General features: G+C 37.0%; 1 protein-coding gene across 1 annotated transcript in view; it reads right to left on the reverse strand.

Annotated features, from left to right (window-relative positions):
- Nucleotides 1–15,672, reverse strand: part of Tps1 (Trehalose-6-phosphate synthase 1) — a 223,393-nt gene that overhangs the window by 125,124 nt on the left and 82,597 nt on the right. The window contains exon 9 of the mRNA XM_067153704.2: nucleotides 10,585–10,801. Coding sequence (XP_067009805.1) covers nucleotides 10,585–10,801 — 217 coding nt within the window. The remainder of the gene's footprint in view (nucleotides 1–10,584; nucleotides 10,802–15,672) is intronic.

Below are 15,672 nucleotides of genomic sequence, written 5' to 3' on the forward strand. Positions count from 1 at the left end.
TGCAAGTTATAAATTTCATATTGGGATCTGTATTGAACTATGTATAAGCTCATGAAAGAATTACTTATAGAAGTCCACCTTTTCAGTACACTTCGTGATTTATTAAAAATCAAATCTGTTAGATGTTAAAATAACAGGAAATGTTTCACTTATAGTATGATAGGCATCTTCAGCTGTATTGTCCTTAACATTAAAAGAACTATTACGAGAACATGTATATTATATAGAATGAGCACGAGTGCACTCGACATTTGTGTTGAATCATTAGTGGGTGAAATAACGTTTTTGTTGGTCGTGTTTGACAGTTAATATTTGAAAGCACTCAGGTAAATTTGTATCTTCTTACGATAAAAAATGCTATTGTTAATTACGGTTGTGAGTGTGGCAATTTAAGATCATGAACTTGTAATGTCATGGCAGCTGGGCTTTGTTTGTATGCATCATGAAGACAGAGCAGCCCTATGTGGCTAGAATAGAAGAGGGGGCTTCAAGAGAAAGTTCTTCCCGTGGCTAGATAGGTTTTAATGCAAAAGAAAGTCCCATCACTGTGGGAGAATCGTCTGAAATGAAAAAAAGAAAATACTTTAGTTATAAACTCTGGCCCAATATAAGTTGGGGGAGGGGGGGATATGAAGGAGGACTGAGAATTGGTGTTAGACTTACCCATTTGAGGTCCTCACTTTGCCTAGGTGCTGCAGTGTGTTGCTCTGGCCGTGGCCAAGGCTGCGCGTCTAGTATTGTATCTGCTGTTTGAAGATGGGTAGGCTGGAGAAGGAGAGGGAGGAGGGAGGGAGGGAACTATGGTGGTAGAGGAAGGCGGCCTGTCAGTGGGCGAGGTTGATGACAGCCAGGGGTTATCTGTGATTTGAGAAGAAATCTCTCCTAATTTTAATTGATTCAGAAAATGTGGAAGCAGGCCATAAATGGGGCTACATAATTCAGTGACACTGTTCAAGTTGCAGACTCTCTTGTTAAGGTGAACGATGTAAATATAGATATTTTTGTAATAATATGCTTACAATATTGTGATTTTTTATATCCCACCTTTTCAATACAATTGGTTTTATGTTGTTAGATCATAATGCTACAACACTGTTTTATAGTGACATGTTTCGCTTGAATTTCAAGCATCCTCAGCCTATATAATCATCTCAAGGTTAAGACCCGTCGTATTTGATTAGTTTTGACAAATTTGTGCTTAATTATAATTCTAACAATAAAGGCAGTTGAACGGAAACAATATACTATATCGGACACACAAAGGGCTTCCAGGTCGGAGAGGATGAAAAAGTTCTGGGAGAAGAAGAAGAAGAAATTAACTCAAATGTATTGATTTCAGTGCTCCAATGTGGGCGTAAAATATGTAAATAAATAAATAAAGTAATAAAATATATAAACATAGGAATTTATGAACACATTAATAATTTAACAATATGAATGACTATACTAAAATTGGAATATCCATTAATTCTAAAGATACTGACCTCCAAAACACAGTGTCTTCAAATGTTGAAAATTTGGCTAAAATTGTTTTCTCAACGTTCTAGTTTATTGTAATTTGACTTCTATGTTAAAACTTGAGTCGTAATTATAGTTAAAACTTATTGGTGTCTTAAGATTAAAATCTTGGATCCGTTTGGAATTCAGCTTCTTGTTTTAATTTTGAGGCTTGCTACTGTAATTTAATAGTTTTGGACAATAAAATGTTGAATTAGTTAGTTTCATCGAATTAGTCTTGCTTTACAATCAGATTTTCCGTTGGTAGTAGTTTGTATTTATGAGGTATTTAGTCAAACAGGACGTCAATCCAAAATCTTGAGGAGTTGATTTGTTTCTTTCATAATATTTGAATGATGGTGTGTCTGTAACAAAGGAAATTTACATGAATAATGTTGTGTGTTACTGTGCTTTTACAGTGATCTGATGGTATGTATTCACTTACCCCTTTGACTGCTACTACGAAACCTTGTAGACTTTGTTACATTACGGTGACTTATCTGTTGTGGTTCTACTCCTTGTGTTATACATATGGAAAAGCTATCGTGGAGGACGGGTAGGGGATTTAAGGGAAGAAATATTAGGCGGGGTGTTAGACATTGGCGTATCATGTGGTGAGGAGTCCTTATCTGTTGTCGGGGTGGTGGTAGGGGAGGAGACTGTAGGCGGGGCGTTGGGCCTTGGCATGTTGTATCGAGGGGAATCTTTATGAGTTGTCGAAGTAGTTTCTGTGGTGGGAGTTTTCAGATTAAATATCTTAAAGAATTTACTATTATCTGATTTGAAAGTTTGTAATAATATTGGCAATTGCTCTATTAACGGACTTTTTATATCGATCGCGTCATTCAGTTGGGTTTTTTTTTTCCCTATTGAAATATCGGTCCAAATAAATATATATATATTTTAAAACTCCCGTCATTAGCTTCCCCTTTTCAATCCTTTAGATTATTGTGAGGTCTTTGTCTATTGAGGTATACTGATGGCCGGTTTCTTTCATATGGTTACTCATTGCGGAATACTTATGTTTTAAGGCGTTAAAGTGTTCCATGTATCTAGTAAGGAAGCTGCGGCCAGTTTGGCCAACATATGAAAATTTACACTGTGCGCATGATAGCCTGTATATTCCGGAGCCTTGAAATTTGTTATTGTTGGAGTTTACTAAGTTATGATTAAAGAATAAGTTTTTATTGGTGTTGTGTGTTTTGAAGGCTAATTGCATATCCCGTTTTTTCAGTGGGTTTGCTATTTGATGAATCGTTGGATTGGTGTAAGTAAAAGTTGCATAATTTGATTTTTTAGTCTTTTCCGGTGTGAAATTTGTGGCTAATTTGAGTTTTACTTTATTGATGATTCGATTTACCATTTCTATTTTGTATCCATTGACTAGTGCTAGTTCTTTTATAAAATTTATTTCCTTCGTGAAATTCGTGGGTGATAAGAATGGTATTTTGTGAGCTCTGTAGACTATACTAAAAAAGGTTGCCTGTTTGTGGGATTTCGGGCGGAGTGAATCATTTCTTATTGTTATTGAAGTGTGTGTCTGCTTTCTGAATATTTGAAAATCTAATTTAGAATTTAAGCATGTTATGGTAACGTCCAGGAAATTTAATGAATTTTCTTTTTCGTCTTTAGTAAATTTTATGTAATTGTCAATATTATTTAAGAAGTCTAAGATTTTTTCGCTATTATTTTTCCGGTTATCTATTATTACGAACATATCGCCTACAAATCTTAGCCAAAGGCAGAGTCCTTCCATATTTGGTTTAATTATTCTATGTTCCATGTTGCCCATATAAATATCTGCTAATATCCCTGAGCTGGGATCACCCATCGCTAAACTTGACTGGTGGTAAATTTTGTTGTTAAAAGTGAAATAGTTATTATTTAATACGAATTTAAGTAGTTTAATAAATTCGTCTATTTCGAGCTTACTTAGGTTGCTACGTTTGCAGAGATTTGTATTAATAATTTCCACAGTTTCTTTAATAGGGATGTTTGAATACATATTAGTAATGTCAAATGAGCTCATCCTATGGTAGGGTTGTAAGTTGAAATTCTTTAGTTTTTCGCAAAATTCAATTGAATTTTTAATTGAGGAAGTATTATAGAACTTGTGTTTTTTAAGAGACTGATGTATAAATTTTGACATTTTATATGTTGGGCTATTCCTGCTGTTTATGATTGGTCGAATGGGTGTTTTTTTTTTTTTTTTGTGTATCTTGGATAGTGCCTTTGCCTTAGATATTGTCGGGTTCATGTTAACCATTTTTTGTTGTTCTTGTTCAGTAAATAAACAAGTTGAATTTTTAAGGATTGTTTTTAGATTTCGTTGAATTCTAGAAACCAGGTCTTTATTTACTATAGGGTAAGATTCATTAGAAATGAACTCTTCGGTTTTTTTAATGTAGTTGCTTTTATTTACTAGGACTATTGTTTCGCCTTTATCCGCCTTGGTTACGATAACGTTGTTATCCCTTATTTTAGTTTTTAATTCCTTTATTTGTTTTAGGAGGTTCTGGTTCGAGTTGGTTTTCATTTAGTTTACTAAACTTGGGAGTTTCTTTTGTACTTCGAATTTAATATCATTTTGTATTTCTACCGGCAATTTCCCTATATTTACTTCTGATTCCGCTATTGTGGTTGTTAGATCTTCCGTTTTTTTGCGGATTGGACCAACTGAATTTAGCTCCTTTATTAAGTATGTTCATTTCATTTTCAGAAAAGTTGGTGTCTGATAAATTGTCGCGGGGGTGTTTTTCATTAAAGAAATCGGGTCTTTTTCTCTATTTACGTGTGTTGTTGACTTTTTTTGAGCTTCTTTTAGGTGTTCTAATTTGTTTTTCAGAGTTTTTTGCTTTCTGTCTAAGATGCTGGGAAGTTTTTCGTTGGTATACTGTTGAATTGAAATCCATTCTAATGGGGATGTAAATTGGGACGTGCTTAAGTGTACTTTGTAAAGTTGCAAGTTTAGTAACGATTTCTTTCTATAAAGCAACTTTATTTCATTTTTTAGCCATATTTTGTTTACTCTGTTTTGGGTGTCAAGAGATTTTGAACTTGATATGTTCTTTCTTTGGGTAGACCTTAGAAACTTAGGTATTATACGGCACTTTAAACATTCTTTCAAAAACCATGTATCTTTAGCAATCTTACTTACTTTAACCTTGAGGTTAATATACCTGTTTGTCTTGGTTTTTGCCTGGTTGGCTATCACATTACATGTAACCAATCTCATGATTAGACCCGTATTGAATTTGCTATAATATGCTTACAATATTGTGATAACAGATAACAGTCACCGTAATGTAACAAAGTCTACAAGGTTTCGTAGGAGCAGTCAAAGGGGTAAGTGAATACATACCATCAGATCACTGTAAAAGCACAATAACACACAACATTATTCACGTAAATTTCCTTTGTTACAGACGCACCATCATTCAAATATTATGAAAGAAACAAATCTACTACTCAAAATTTGGATTGACGTCCCTTTTGACTAAATACCTCAAATACAAATTCGGAAAATCTGATTGTAAAAACAAGACTAGTTCGATGAAACTAACTAATTCAACATTTTACTATCCAAAACTATTAAATTACAGTAGCAGGCCTCAAAATTAAAACAAGAAGCTGAATTCCAAACGGATCCAAGATTTTAATCTTAAGACACCAATAAGTTTTAACTATAATTACGACTTAAATTTTAATATAGAAGTCAAATTACAATTGTTTTTAATAAACTAGAACTTTGAGAAAACAATTTTAGCCAAATTTTCAACATTTGAAGACACTGTGTTTTGGAGGTCAATATCTTTAGAATTAATGGTTATTCCAATTTTAGTATAGTCATTCATATTGTTAAACTATTAATGTGTTCATAAATTCCTATGTTTATATATTTTATTACTTTATTGTTAGAATTATAATTAAGCATAAATTTGTCCAAACTAATCAAATACGACGGGTCTTAACCTTGAGATGATTATATAGGATGAGGATGCTTGAAATTCAAGCGAAACATGTCCCTATAAAACAGTGTTGTAGCATTATGATCTAACAACATAAAACCAATTGTATTGAAAAGGTGGGATATAAAAAATCACAATATTATAAGCATATTATAGGAAATTCAATACGGGTCTAATCATGAGATTGGTTACATGTAAAGATATTTTTGTACTTGTTAATTAACTTATCATTCTTTAATCCCTTTAAAATAGTTCAATCCTGCTTTATGGTAGTATAAGTATGGCCTGTTTCCCGTATGTGAATACTCACTGTCAAAAATTAGGAGAGATATCTTCTCAAATCACAAATAAACCCTCTGTCATTTCATCAACCTCGCCCACCGACAGGCCTCCTCCCCCCTTCAACGTAGTTCTGTCCCCCCCCCCCCCCCCCTCCTTCTCCAACCTACCAGTCTTCACACAGCGGATACAATACTAGACGTGTAGCCTTGGCCACGGCCAGAGCAACACACTGCAGCACCTAGGCAGTCAGCAGCAAAGTGAGGACCTCAAGTGGGTAAGCCTAACACTAACTCTCAGTCCCTGCTCTGTCTTCATGAAGCATACTGTACAAAGCCCAGCTACCATGACATCAGAAGTTCATGATATTAAATTGCCACAATTACAACCTTAATCAACAGAGCATTTTTTATCCTAAGAAGGTACAAGTTTACCCGAGTGCTTTCAAATATTAACTGTCAAACACTACCAACAAAAAAATGATTTCACCCATTATGAAGTTTAATGACAACAGAAATGTCAAGTGCACTCGTGTGCTCATTTTATGTAATATGTGTGGACTTGTAATAGTTCTTTTAGTGTTATAAGCCATTTAACATAGCATTTTAAGTTCAGCCTAATGTCTAGTCTACCACTTTAATTTTAATGTTAAGGTCAATACAGCTGAAGATGCCCATCATACTATAGGCAAAATATGTCCAGTTGTTTTAACATGTAACATCGATTTGATTTTTAATAAATCACAAAGTGTATTGAAAAGGTAGACTTCTATGAGATAATTCTTTCGTGAGCTAAAGTCTGCTTGTATTCAACAGCAGTGTATCCCCAGTCCCAGAACCTTAATAGGTCACTCACAAGAGAAGTCTTCAAGGTGTTACACTCTGAAAATAATGTTATTGGTTTCATAACCTACTCTCTACTATTATTGTTCATGGAGATGCTAAGCTGCCAGAATATGTCCCGCAGGAATTAATTAGCATGCCGGTAAATATACGCGGCATGGGGCTGTATTTGAGCATCTTCAAATATCATCAGACTGAGCCAGGATTGAACCTGCCAACTTGGGCTCAGAAAGCCAGCGCCTTAACCATCTGAACCACTCAGCAAAGCTGTCACACTCCAATTCCATTCTAGTGTACATTGCAAGAGAAAATCTTATGTCCCAATTAATATTTGATGCTGTTTTAAGTAATGCTCAAAGTTGTAAAAATATGTGCGGATCCATGCCATGGAGTAGTGAGCGGCCAAGGTAAGGGATAGAGAAGGTTGAGGGATGAGTCACATTCAGACAGTTGTTTAGTAGCTCGGGATTCATTGGAAGAAGAGCATTCATCAATAAGCAACACACTGTGGCAGGTAATATTGCACTAACATGAATGAATGTACAATACTGTAAAACTAGAAGCTGTATATTCATAACGGTGTGTGATCATTCCTTACAGACATGGCATTCCAAGAAGTGAAGGTGTTAAATTCAGGGAATGTTCTTCTCTTCTTACAACACTGCTTCCTTGAAAGTGACAGGAAGGAAATACCTATCACAACTGTTAAAATGAAATTAGCTTTCAACATGTATGGTGTAGGTCATACTACATATTCTGGAAGATTGTACAAACCGCCTATCTGAATTCAGTAATTGGGGCGAGGTTTAATCATATATTTAATCTGTTACAGGTCTAATCATGAACTATACCAGTGGCAAGCAATTCAATGTTGAAAATGAAGACACTTCAACCCTCCTTGATTCTCACTATATTGACAATATAGATAATCAGCACACACAGGTGTGTACAGAAGTTGCAGACAAACTATTACTCAACTGTACAACTATGACTCATACCTCTCAATCTAACTTCAACCACTGGTTACTATGTGCACGTCTCTGAATGTTATTTTCACCCATTTCAAAGTTAAGTAAACAGCATTGAATATTAAACGGGACACACGTGGTTTTCACCTTTGGAATGTACATTAGTTCAGCTATCCACACGAAAAATTTGAAAGGAATCAGAGTATAACACCTCGAAGACTCAAAGGAAAAAAAAAAAAAGAACTAATAGACCATTTTCAGTACTCTCGGGAAAGTAGTAGAGAAAAAAATTTATGGCATTAAGATGCTAAAACATAATTAATTCAAAATGTTTGTTATTTATAATATGTCCAATTAAAATCTTGATATTATTAATTTTATTGAAAATACATTGAAATGAATCTGCCTTTCTGGACTTTGTCAGTAACTGATTTAAATATTAATGCCTATTATTCTGAAGAATTTCAACTTTGTACTGGATGTTACCAGTATTTTATCAAATTTCACAATTTTTTAAATCTTGCCACAGACTTGAGTTAACATTTGTTATTGCAAACAACAAAATTTCATATTAAGCCTATATTGTCACTTATATAAGTGTTATAAATCTTAAGTGAAAAGTTCCATCTTTACAAAAATTATTTTATTAATTTCAAAATGACATACTGTATTTATTAAAATAGGACATGTTTCATCCACATTTGGAGCATCAAAGACAAATTGATTGGAACAAGGATAACATAAAACACTGAATGAATAAAGGGTGAAACAACTGGCAAATCGGTCAATGGTAATTAGGTTAAAATACTACAGCTTAAGTTGACATATGGATGAGATTTAAAATATGTACAGTGAATACTTAATCCACATCTAAAACATGTGTTCATATTGTAAAGGCTAATCCCTAAGGCTTTGTAACGCTCGTTTGTTGTTTATATGGAAGATTCATTAGTGTCTGACAGTCCCCAATCATCATCATCATAATGTGCACCTCCATAGTCTAACAGGTAGCGTTATCAGTTGATCTCCTTGGGAACCTTGTTTCAATTTCCAGTACCTACTGCCAGGAATTTAAAATTGGCATGAGGGCTGGTATGTGGTTAAAAGATCTGCTTCACCTCAAGACAAGGATACAAATATCATTATCATATAAATTTCAGCATATATTAATTATTTTATCGATAAATGTGCTAGTTTCAAAAATCTCAATTGTAAATCAAATTCTCCGAGACTGATATAGTGTATATTACTATAATTTTGTAGTTTCTTCTAAAATGTACTAAGAATCCTCTCAGGTTTCTTTCCAACTGGAGATTCTAATTTTCATGCAATACTTACTGCACCTCTTCAGGCCATTAGACTGCAGGCTTTCAGCACAGTCTACCAATGACACCAAGTCATACAAACATGCATATTATACTGTTTTACGTATTTTAGCGCTCACTTTGCAAGCCTCTGAAAATTCATTATGCACGTCTGCAATTCTTTATTTGAAATAAGATCTGTGGCCTCGTTTAATTCTACAAACAGTGAATCTAATGCCTTTGTCTCCCTCTGCTTCTCTCACTCTCAATGGCAAGAGTCCATTATTCTTCTAGGTAACCTATCCTCCACCATTCGCTCACATGACCTATCACCGAAGCTGATTTATACACAGCTTCATACATCAAGCTCACTCCTAACTCGGCTTTTATCTCCTCATTCTGAGCACCTTCCTGCAATTGTTCCCACCTGTTTGTACCAACAATCATTCTCAGTATCTTCAAATCTGATACCTTTTTTTTTTTTTTGCTTCACGTCGCACTGACACAGATAGGTCTTACAGCGACGATGGGACGGGAAAGGGCTAGGAGTGAGAAGGAAGCGGCCATGGCCTTAATTAAGGTACAGCCCCAGCATTTGCCGGGTGTGAAAATGGGAAACCACGGAAAACCATCTTCAGGGCTACCAACAGTGCGGTTCGAACCTACTGTCTCCTGAATACTGGATACTGGCCACACTTACGCGACTGCAGCTATCGAGCTCAGTAATCTGATACCTCCAACTTATGAATATGATACCCAGAATCCACCCAGCTTTCACTCCCACACAGCAAAGTTGGTCACAAAAGAGAGCAATGTAAAGATAATTTCATTCTAGAACTCACTTTCTCCAACAGAATACTATTAATCACAGCTGCAAGCTCAATGCAATATCATTGTTCTTGATTCAATTCCAACTACTATATTACCATCCTGTGAGAATACACATAGTAAGTATTTGAAATGATCTGCCTGTTCCAGTTTTGTATTTGCTACAGCATATTCAATCCTCTCAGGTTTGTTTCCAGCTGGAAATACTAATTTTCATACCATTCAAGTTCCAAGATATTAGAGTGCAAGCTTTCAGCACAGTCTGCCATTGACATCACGTTATTTGTAAAGGGCAAGCTGCTTAATTCGATTCCACCCAGCAGAATCCCTCTTTACCATACCTTTCAGTAAGGGATCCATGTATAGTATGATCAACATACGTGAAAGATTACAGCCTTGTCCAACCCCTCCAACTACTATGAACCAAGAGCTCATTCTACAATCAATTCTCACGTGGCCCGACTGTCAACATAAATGCCTTTGATTGCCTGTAATGACCTGCCACTGATCCTATAATCCATCAGTATGGCCAACAAACTAAAAAACATTAGCATACCTGATTATGTGGAAGTATTCTTAACTTAATTTACAACCTATAAAAAGTTTCACTGAGGTCATTCCTTTAGGACAACTATTATACCATAAGTAACACAGAGGTCATACCACTCTGACAACTATCTTCAATATAAAAATCCTACAGCAAGCATTTGTACTTTGTTAATGTAAACCAAATGACAGTTAAGCTTCAGGGCATAACACTACTCGATTCTACATCACCATTACAAGTGATGAAAATCATTTTTTGTCCGTATTGAAAGTTCAATGTATTGAATAGGTGGAAATAAAATTTTAAATATTTTCCTATGTACTTTCCACATCACCATGTCGAGCCACTTACCATCCCGCAGAGGTGTAACGAATCCTACAGCAGCATCACGGTAGAATGCTGCCAACTCATCCTGGCTAACACATCCATAAATATATCGGATGGGAGACCAGTTGTATGTGGTGAACCGCCCATTTATCCTGCCAACAAGTTGATCCATTTCTTCCTTCAAGTCCTGATATTCTTTCACATCAGTTCTCGAAGGAACTGATATCTGAAGTAGTGTTACCTGTGAAGTGAAACATATCATCAAATACATATTACCATATTAAAATATTATATTAATGGTTCTCAAAAAAGAAACAATATACAATTTATAACCTTAGTCCCTATTCACACTGGTTTTTTGTTGCATGGCTGAACATAGCACAACCGATCATACTTAGCAGATTCAAAGCACGAGCAGTTGAAGGTCAAACCTAAGTAAGGTGGCACTTTCAAAATGGACATAAACAAGAGAAAAGCCATGGTTTTAGCTCCAATTGCTGCAAGGGTTTTGTTAACTTGCACTCATTAAGAACCAACTTAGGGAAAGAAAGCAGATATCGAAGAGGCAGAATACAGGGATGTTTCTTTTTAGGTAATTTTTTTTTTTAATTGATGTCGTCGCCATAAGACCTATCTGTGTCGGTGCAACGTAAAGCAACTAGCAAAAAAAGAATTGATGATTTTTTAACTATGGGCTTCACGTCGCACTGACACAGATAGGTCTTGTGGCAACGATGGGATAGGACAGGCCAAGGAATGGGAAGAAAGCTGCCGTGGCCTTAATTAGGTACAGCCCTAGCATTTGCCTGGTGCAAAATGGGAAACCATGGAAATCCATCTTCAGGGTTGCCAACAGTGGAGTTCGAACCCACTATTTCTCTTATTGAAACTCTCAGCTGCACGCCCCTAAGCGCACGGCCAGCTCCCCCAGTAGAATTGATGAAGACACATTTCGATCTGTTACCAAGTTAGGTATTATTTTTCCATTTCATTCTTCTCTGTAGCATACCGACTCCAAATGTTCTTAATTTTTATTTCAGCTGAGGTAATGTTCAGGCAAATTTCAGACATATGTAGTCAAATATCATCCAAGCCTCCCTGTTCTTTATTACGGTATAGTTTCTCCTCTTGCTCTACTCTTAATATCACACAAAGCCCAAACAAACAAACAAACAAACAAAAACACAATACAGAAGTACACACAGCTCGTATAGTTCAATTAACTTCATTACTTGAGACCTATTCCACTCCATCTTGGCAAAGTTAGGAAGTGTGCAAAGTAAGAGCTGATCATCACATGGCATGGTATATGTTTCATGTTCTGCTAATCTTCAGGTCTTGTATCAAAGCAGGATGGAAATAACATGTCCATTTCTCTTGGCAGATGTAGCAGGCATTCAGGTGAAATTCACAGTGAACATGCGCTGTTGTTATAAGCCATGCAAATAAAGCTAGTGTAAATACGCTGTGTTCTATAACCCATGAGAGCGAATATAAAATTTTGAATGCTACTCCAGAACAAAATGGCTGGATTAATTTTCCACATTCTACACATACTAATGGCTCGTTGGGGCAATAGCCCAAATTTACTGTGATCAATGAAGTGAGAAACAAATTTATTAAGACATTCGACCAAGTCAGTAAAAAAAAAGCCAAGGTGGCTGCATCGTTCTGTAACATTATTTTGGTGTATACAATGTTCTTTGTATATGTCATATCATCATCTAAACCTTGCTCCCTCATTTCAATAATGATTGAAGCCTACATCCAACTGAACACCATATACTGTAGAACTGCCAAAGAGTAAAAAATGAGTTAAGGTGGATAGATTCCAAATTTTTCTAAAAGTCTGGCCTTGTGATTTCTTTTATAATTATAGCAAATGTTCATTTTACTGGAAACTACAACCTTGATTTACAAAATGGCACAGGTCGTTCCACATTCTCTTTGAAGGTTGTACCGTTTGGTTCTTGTGATTTACGCAGTACTTTTTCATTTGTTTCGATAATAATTTTCTCACTTCGTATGAAATCTCTATAGCCCTTCTATGCGTCATTTCTGCTGAAAATTTGCGGGTAAATTATGCATGAGAAAATTTTGTATCTGTAGTTCAGAAGGATTATTCCTCTGTAATTATCTGGGTTGGATTTATCTCCTTTATTAAATAATGGATGGATTATTCCTGTAGTCCAGTGCTCCAGAATTTTCTGTATGATCCACATTTTTACCAGATGCTGATCGAGATTTCTGATCACAGGTTTTCCAGGATTTTTCAGATTTCTGCAAAGACTGGGTCTTCACGACATGCCTTGCAATTTATTAGTTCTTTAATTTTTTTAATTTCGTGTGGCTATTTCTAGCCGAGTGCAGCCCTTGTAAGGCAGACCCTCCGATGAGGGTGGGCGGCATCTGCCATGTATAGGTAACTGCGTGTTATTGTGGTGGAGGATAGTGTTATGTGTGGTGTGTGAGTTGCAGGAATGTTGGGGACAGCACAAACACCCAGCCCCTGGGCCATTGGAATTAACCAATTAAGGTTAAAATCCCCGACCTGGCCGGGAATCGAACCCGGGACCCTCTGAACCGAAGGCCAGTACGCTGACCATTCAGCCAACGAGTCGGACGTTCTTTAATTGAGAGTAGTAAAGATGGCAGACGGTTGTAGGTGTGTTGTGTGTTCCTGATAATAATTGTGTTTCTTGTGGTCCAAGTCCTTGAACCGACTAGTGTATACTTTGATGTTAAACGCGGTATAACTTGTTTGAAAAATATACCCTCCAATAATAAGCTGAAAATAAGTGCCCATGTGTTTTTGTATTAACGGCAAGCAGCAGCGAATGCCGTGAAGTCAGCGTGTAAAGCGCAAGCCTTTGGCCAGAGACACATCTACCTCCGGGCTGACACCGAGTATTCTACTACTAGCAGTTGCCAGCGATTTCCAGCTGAAACCAGGACTGGAGGTAAATACCACCCTTAGCATCTACTACCAGAATAACTGTAGTCTTGATAAATCACTCGTGGACTTTAACGTCGCTCTGAATGACATGCATTGAGACTGCGTGTGTTTAGCGGAATCCGGCCCGACTCTTCAATCGACAATAGTGAAATACTGCACTATAATAATGTTATTTTCTGCCAAGATAGGCAAAATATCATTACTTGTAAGAACAAGGGAGGTGGAGTTTTAATAGCAGTGAACTCTGCTTATGGTCCGGTGCAATGACTCAAACTAATGGGAAACTGGGAATATGTTGTTGTGAAAACCACCCCATCCCCTGGCCGAGCGCTGTACATTGTCTGCTGTTACTTGCCCCCTGGACAAACTGAAAGTACGGCCCACAGACTTCCGAGAAGCCCTAGCTCGAATCAATCATGTAGCAAGGAAAGAGGAAGGATTGCAACAACTATCGAGGTATCTCATTGATTAGTATACCAGGCAAAGTATTCACTGGCATCTTGGAAGGGAGGGTGCGATCAGTCGTTGAGAGGAAGTTGGATGAAAACCAGTGTGGCTTCAGACCACAGAGAGGATGTCAGGATCAGATTTTCAGTACGCGCCAGGTAATTGAAAAATGCTACGAGAGGAATAGGCAGTTGTGTTTATGTTTCGTAGATCTAGAGAAAGCATATGACAGATTACCAAGGGAAAAGGTTCGCCATACTGGGTGACTATGGAATTAAAGGTAGATTATTAAAATCAATCAAAGGCATTTATGTTGACAATTGGGCTTCAGTGAGAATTGATGTTAGATTGAGTTCTTGGTTCAGGATACTTACAGGGGTTAGACAAGGCTGTAATCTTTCACCTTTGCTGTTCGTAGTTTACATGGATTATCTGCTGAAAGGTATAAAATGGCAGGGAGGGATTCAATTAGGTGGAAATGTAGTAAGCAGTCTGGCGTATGCTGACGACTGATCTTGAAGGCAGATTGTGCCGAAAGCCTGCAGTCTAATACCTTGGAACTTGAAAATAGGTGCAATGAGTATGGTATGAAAATTAGCCTTTCGAAGACTAAATTGATACCAATATAAACGGTCCGTTATTGGACATTATAAATTTTCCAGTAAACTCATTCCTGGTTGCCAGCGTTTCGCCCCCTGTGTGCTAGGTTGGGCTCATCAGTTGGTACCTAGCACACCTACCAAGACGTACGGCTAGTGCATACCGTGGAGGCCACTGCGTAGGCTAGTTGAAGCCACCAGCAGTGCCAATGCACTATGAGAGAGTTTGTCTCACTACCAAAAACTGATGCCTGCTTGGCCACCAGATGATATAGATGTTGATTCCCATTGGAAATCTGAAATATTTGCCCTGAAATTTGGCCTCCACAGTATGCACTAGCTGTGCATCTTGGTAGGTGTGCTAGGTACCAACAGACAAGCCCAACCTAGCACACAGGGGAGAAACGCTGGCAACCAGGAATGAGTTAACTGGAAAATTTATAATGTCCAATAACGGACCGTTTATATTGGTATTATAAATTTACTCATTCGGGACAAATATTTCAGATTCCCAATGGGAATCAACATCTATATCGACTAAATTAATGTCGGTAAGTAAGAAATTCAACAGAATTGAATGTCAGATTGGTGATACAAAGCCAGAACAGGTAGATAATTTCAAGTATTAAGGTTGTGTGTTTTCCCAGGATGGTAATATAGTAAGTGAGATTGAATCACGGTGTAGTAAAGCTAATGCAGTGAGCCCGCAGTTGTGATCAACAGTATTCTGTAAGAAGGAAGTCAGCACCCAGATCAAACTATCTTTACATCGGTCTGTTTTCAGACCAACTTTGCGTTACGGGAGTGAAAGTTGTGTGGACTCAGGATATATTATTCATAAGTTAGAAGTAACTGACATGAAAGTAGCAAGAATGAATGCTGGTACAAACAGGTGGGAACAATTGCAGGAGGGTACTCGGAATGAGGAGATAAGGCTAATTTAGGAATGAACTCTGTGGATGAAGGTGTACGCATAAACCAGCTTCAGTGGTGGGGTCATGTGAGGTGAATGGAGGAGGACAGGTTACCTAGGAGAATAATGGACTCTGTTATGGAGGGTGAGAGAAGTAGAGGGAGACCAAGACGACGATGGTTAGACTCGGTTTCTAA

The sequence above is a fragment of the Anabrus simplex genome, chromosome 9, assembly GCF_040414725.1.
Source record: "Anabrus simplex isolate iqAnaSimp1 chromosome 9, ASM4041472v1, whole genome shotgun sequence".
NCBI lineage: Eukaryota > Metazoa > Arthropoda > Insecta > Orthoptera > Tettigoniidae > Anabrus > Anabrus simplex.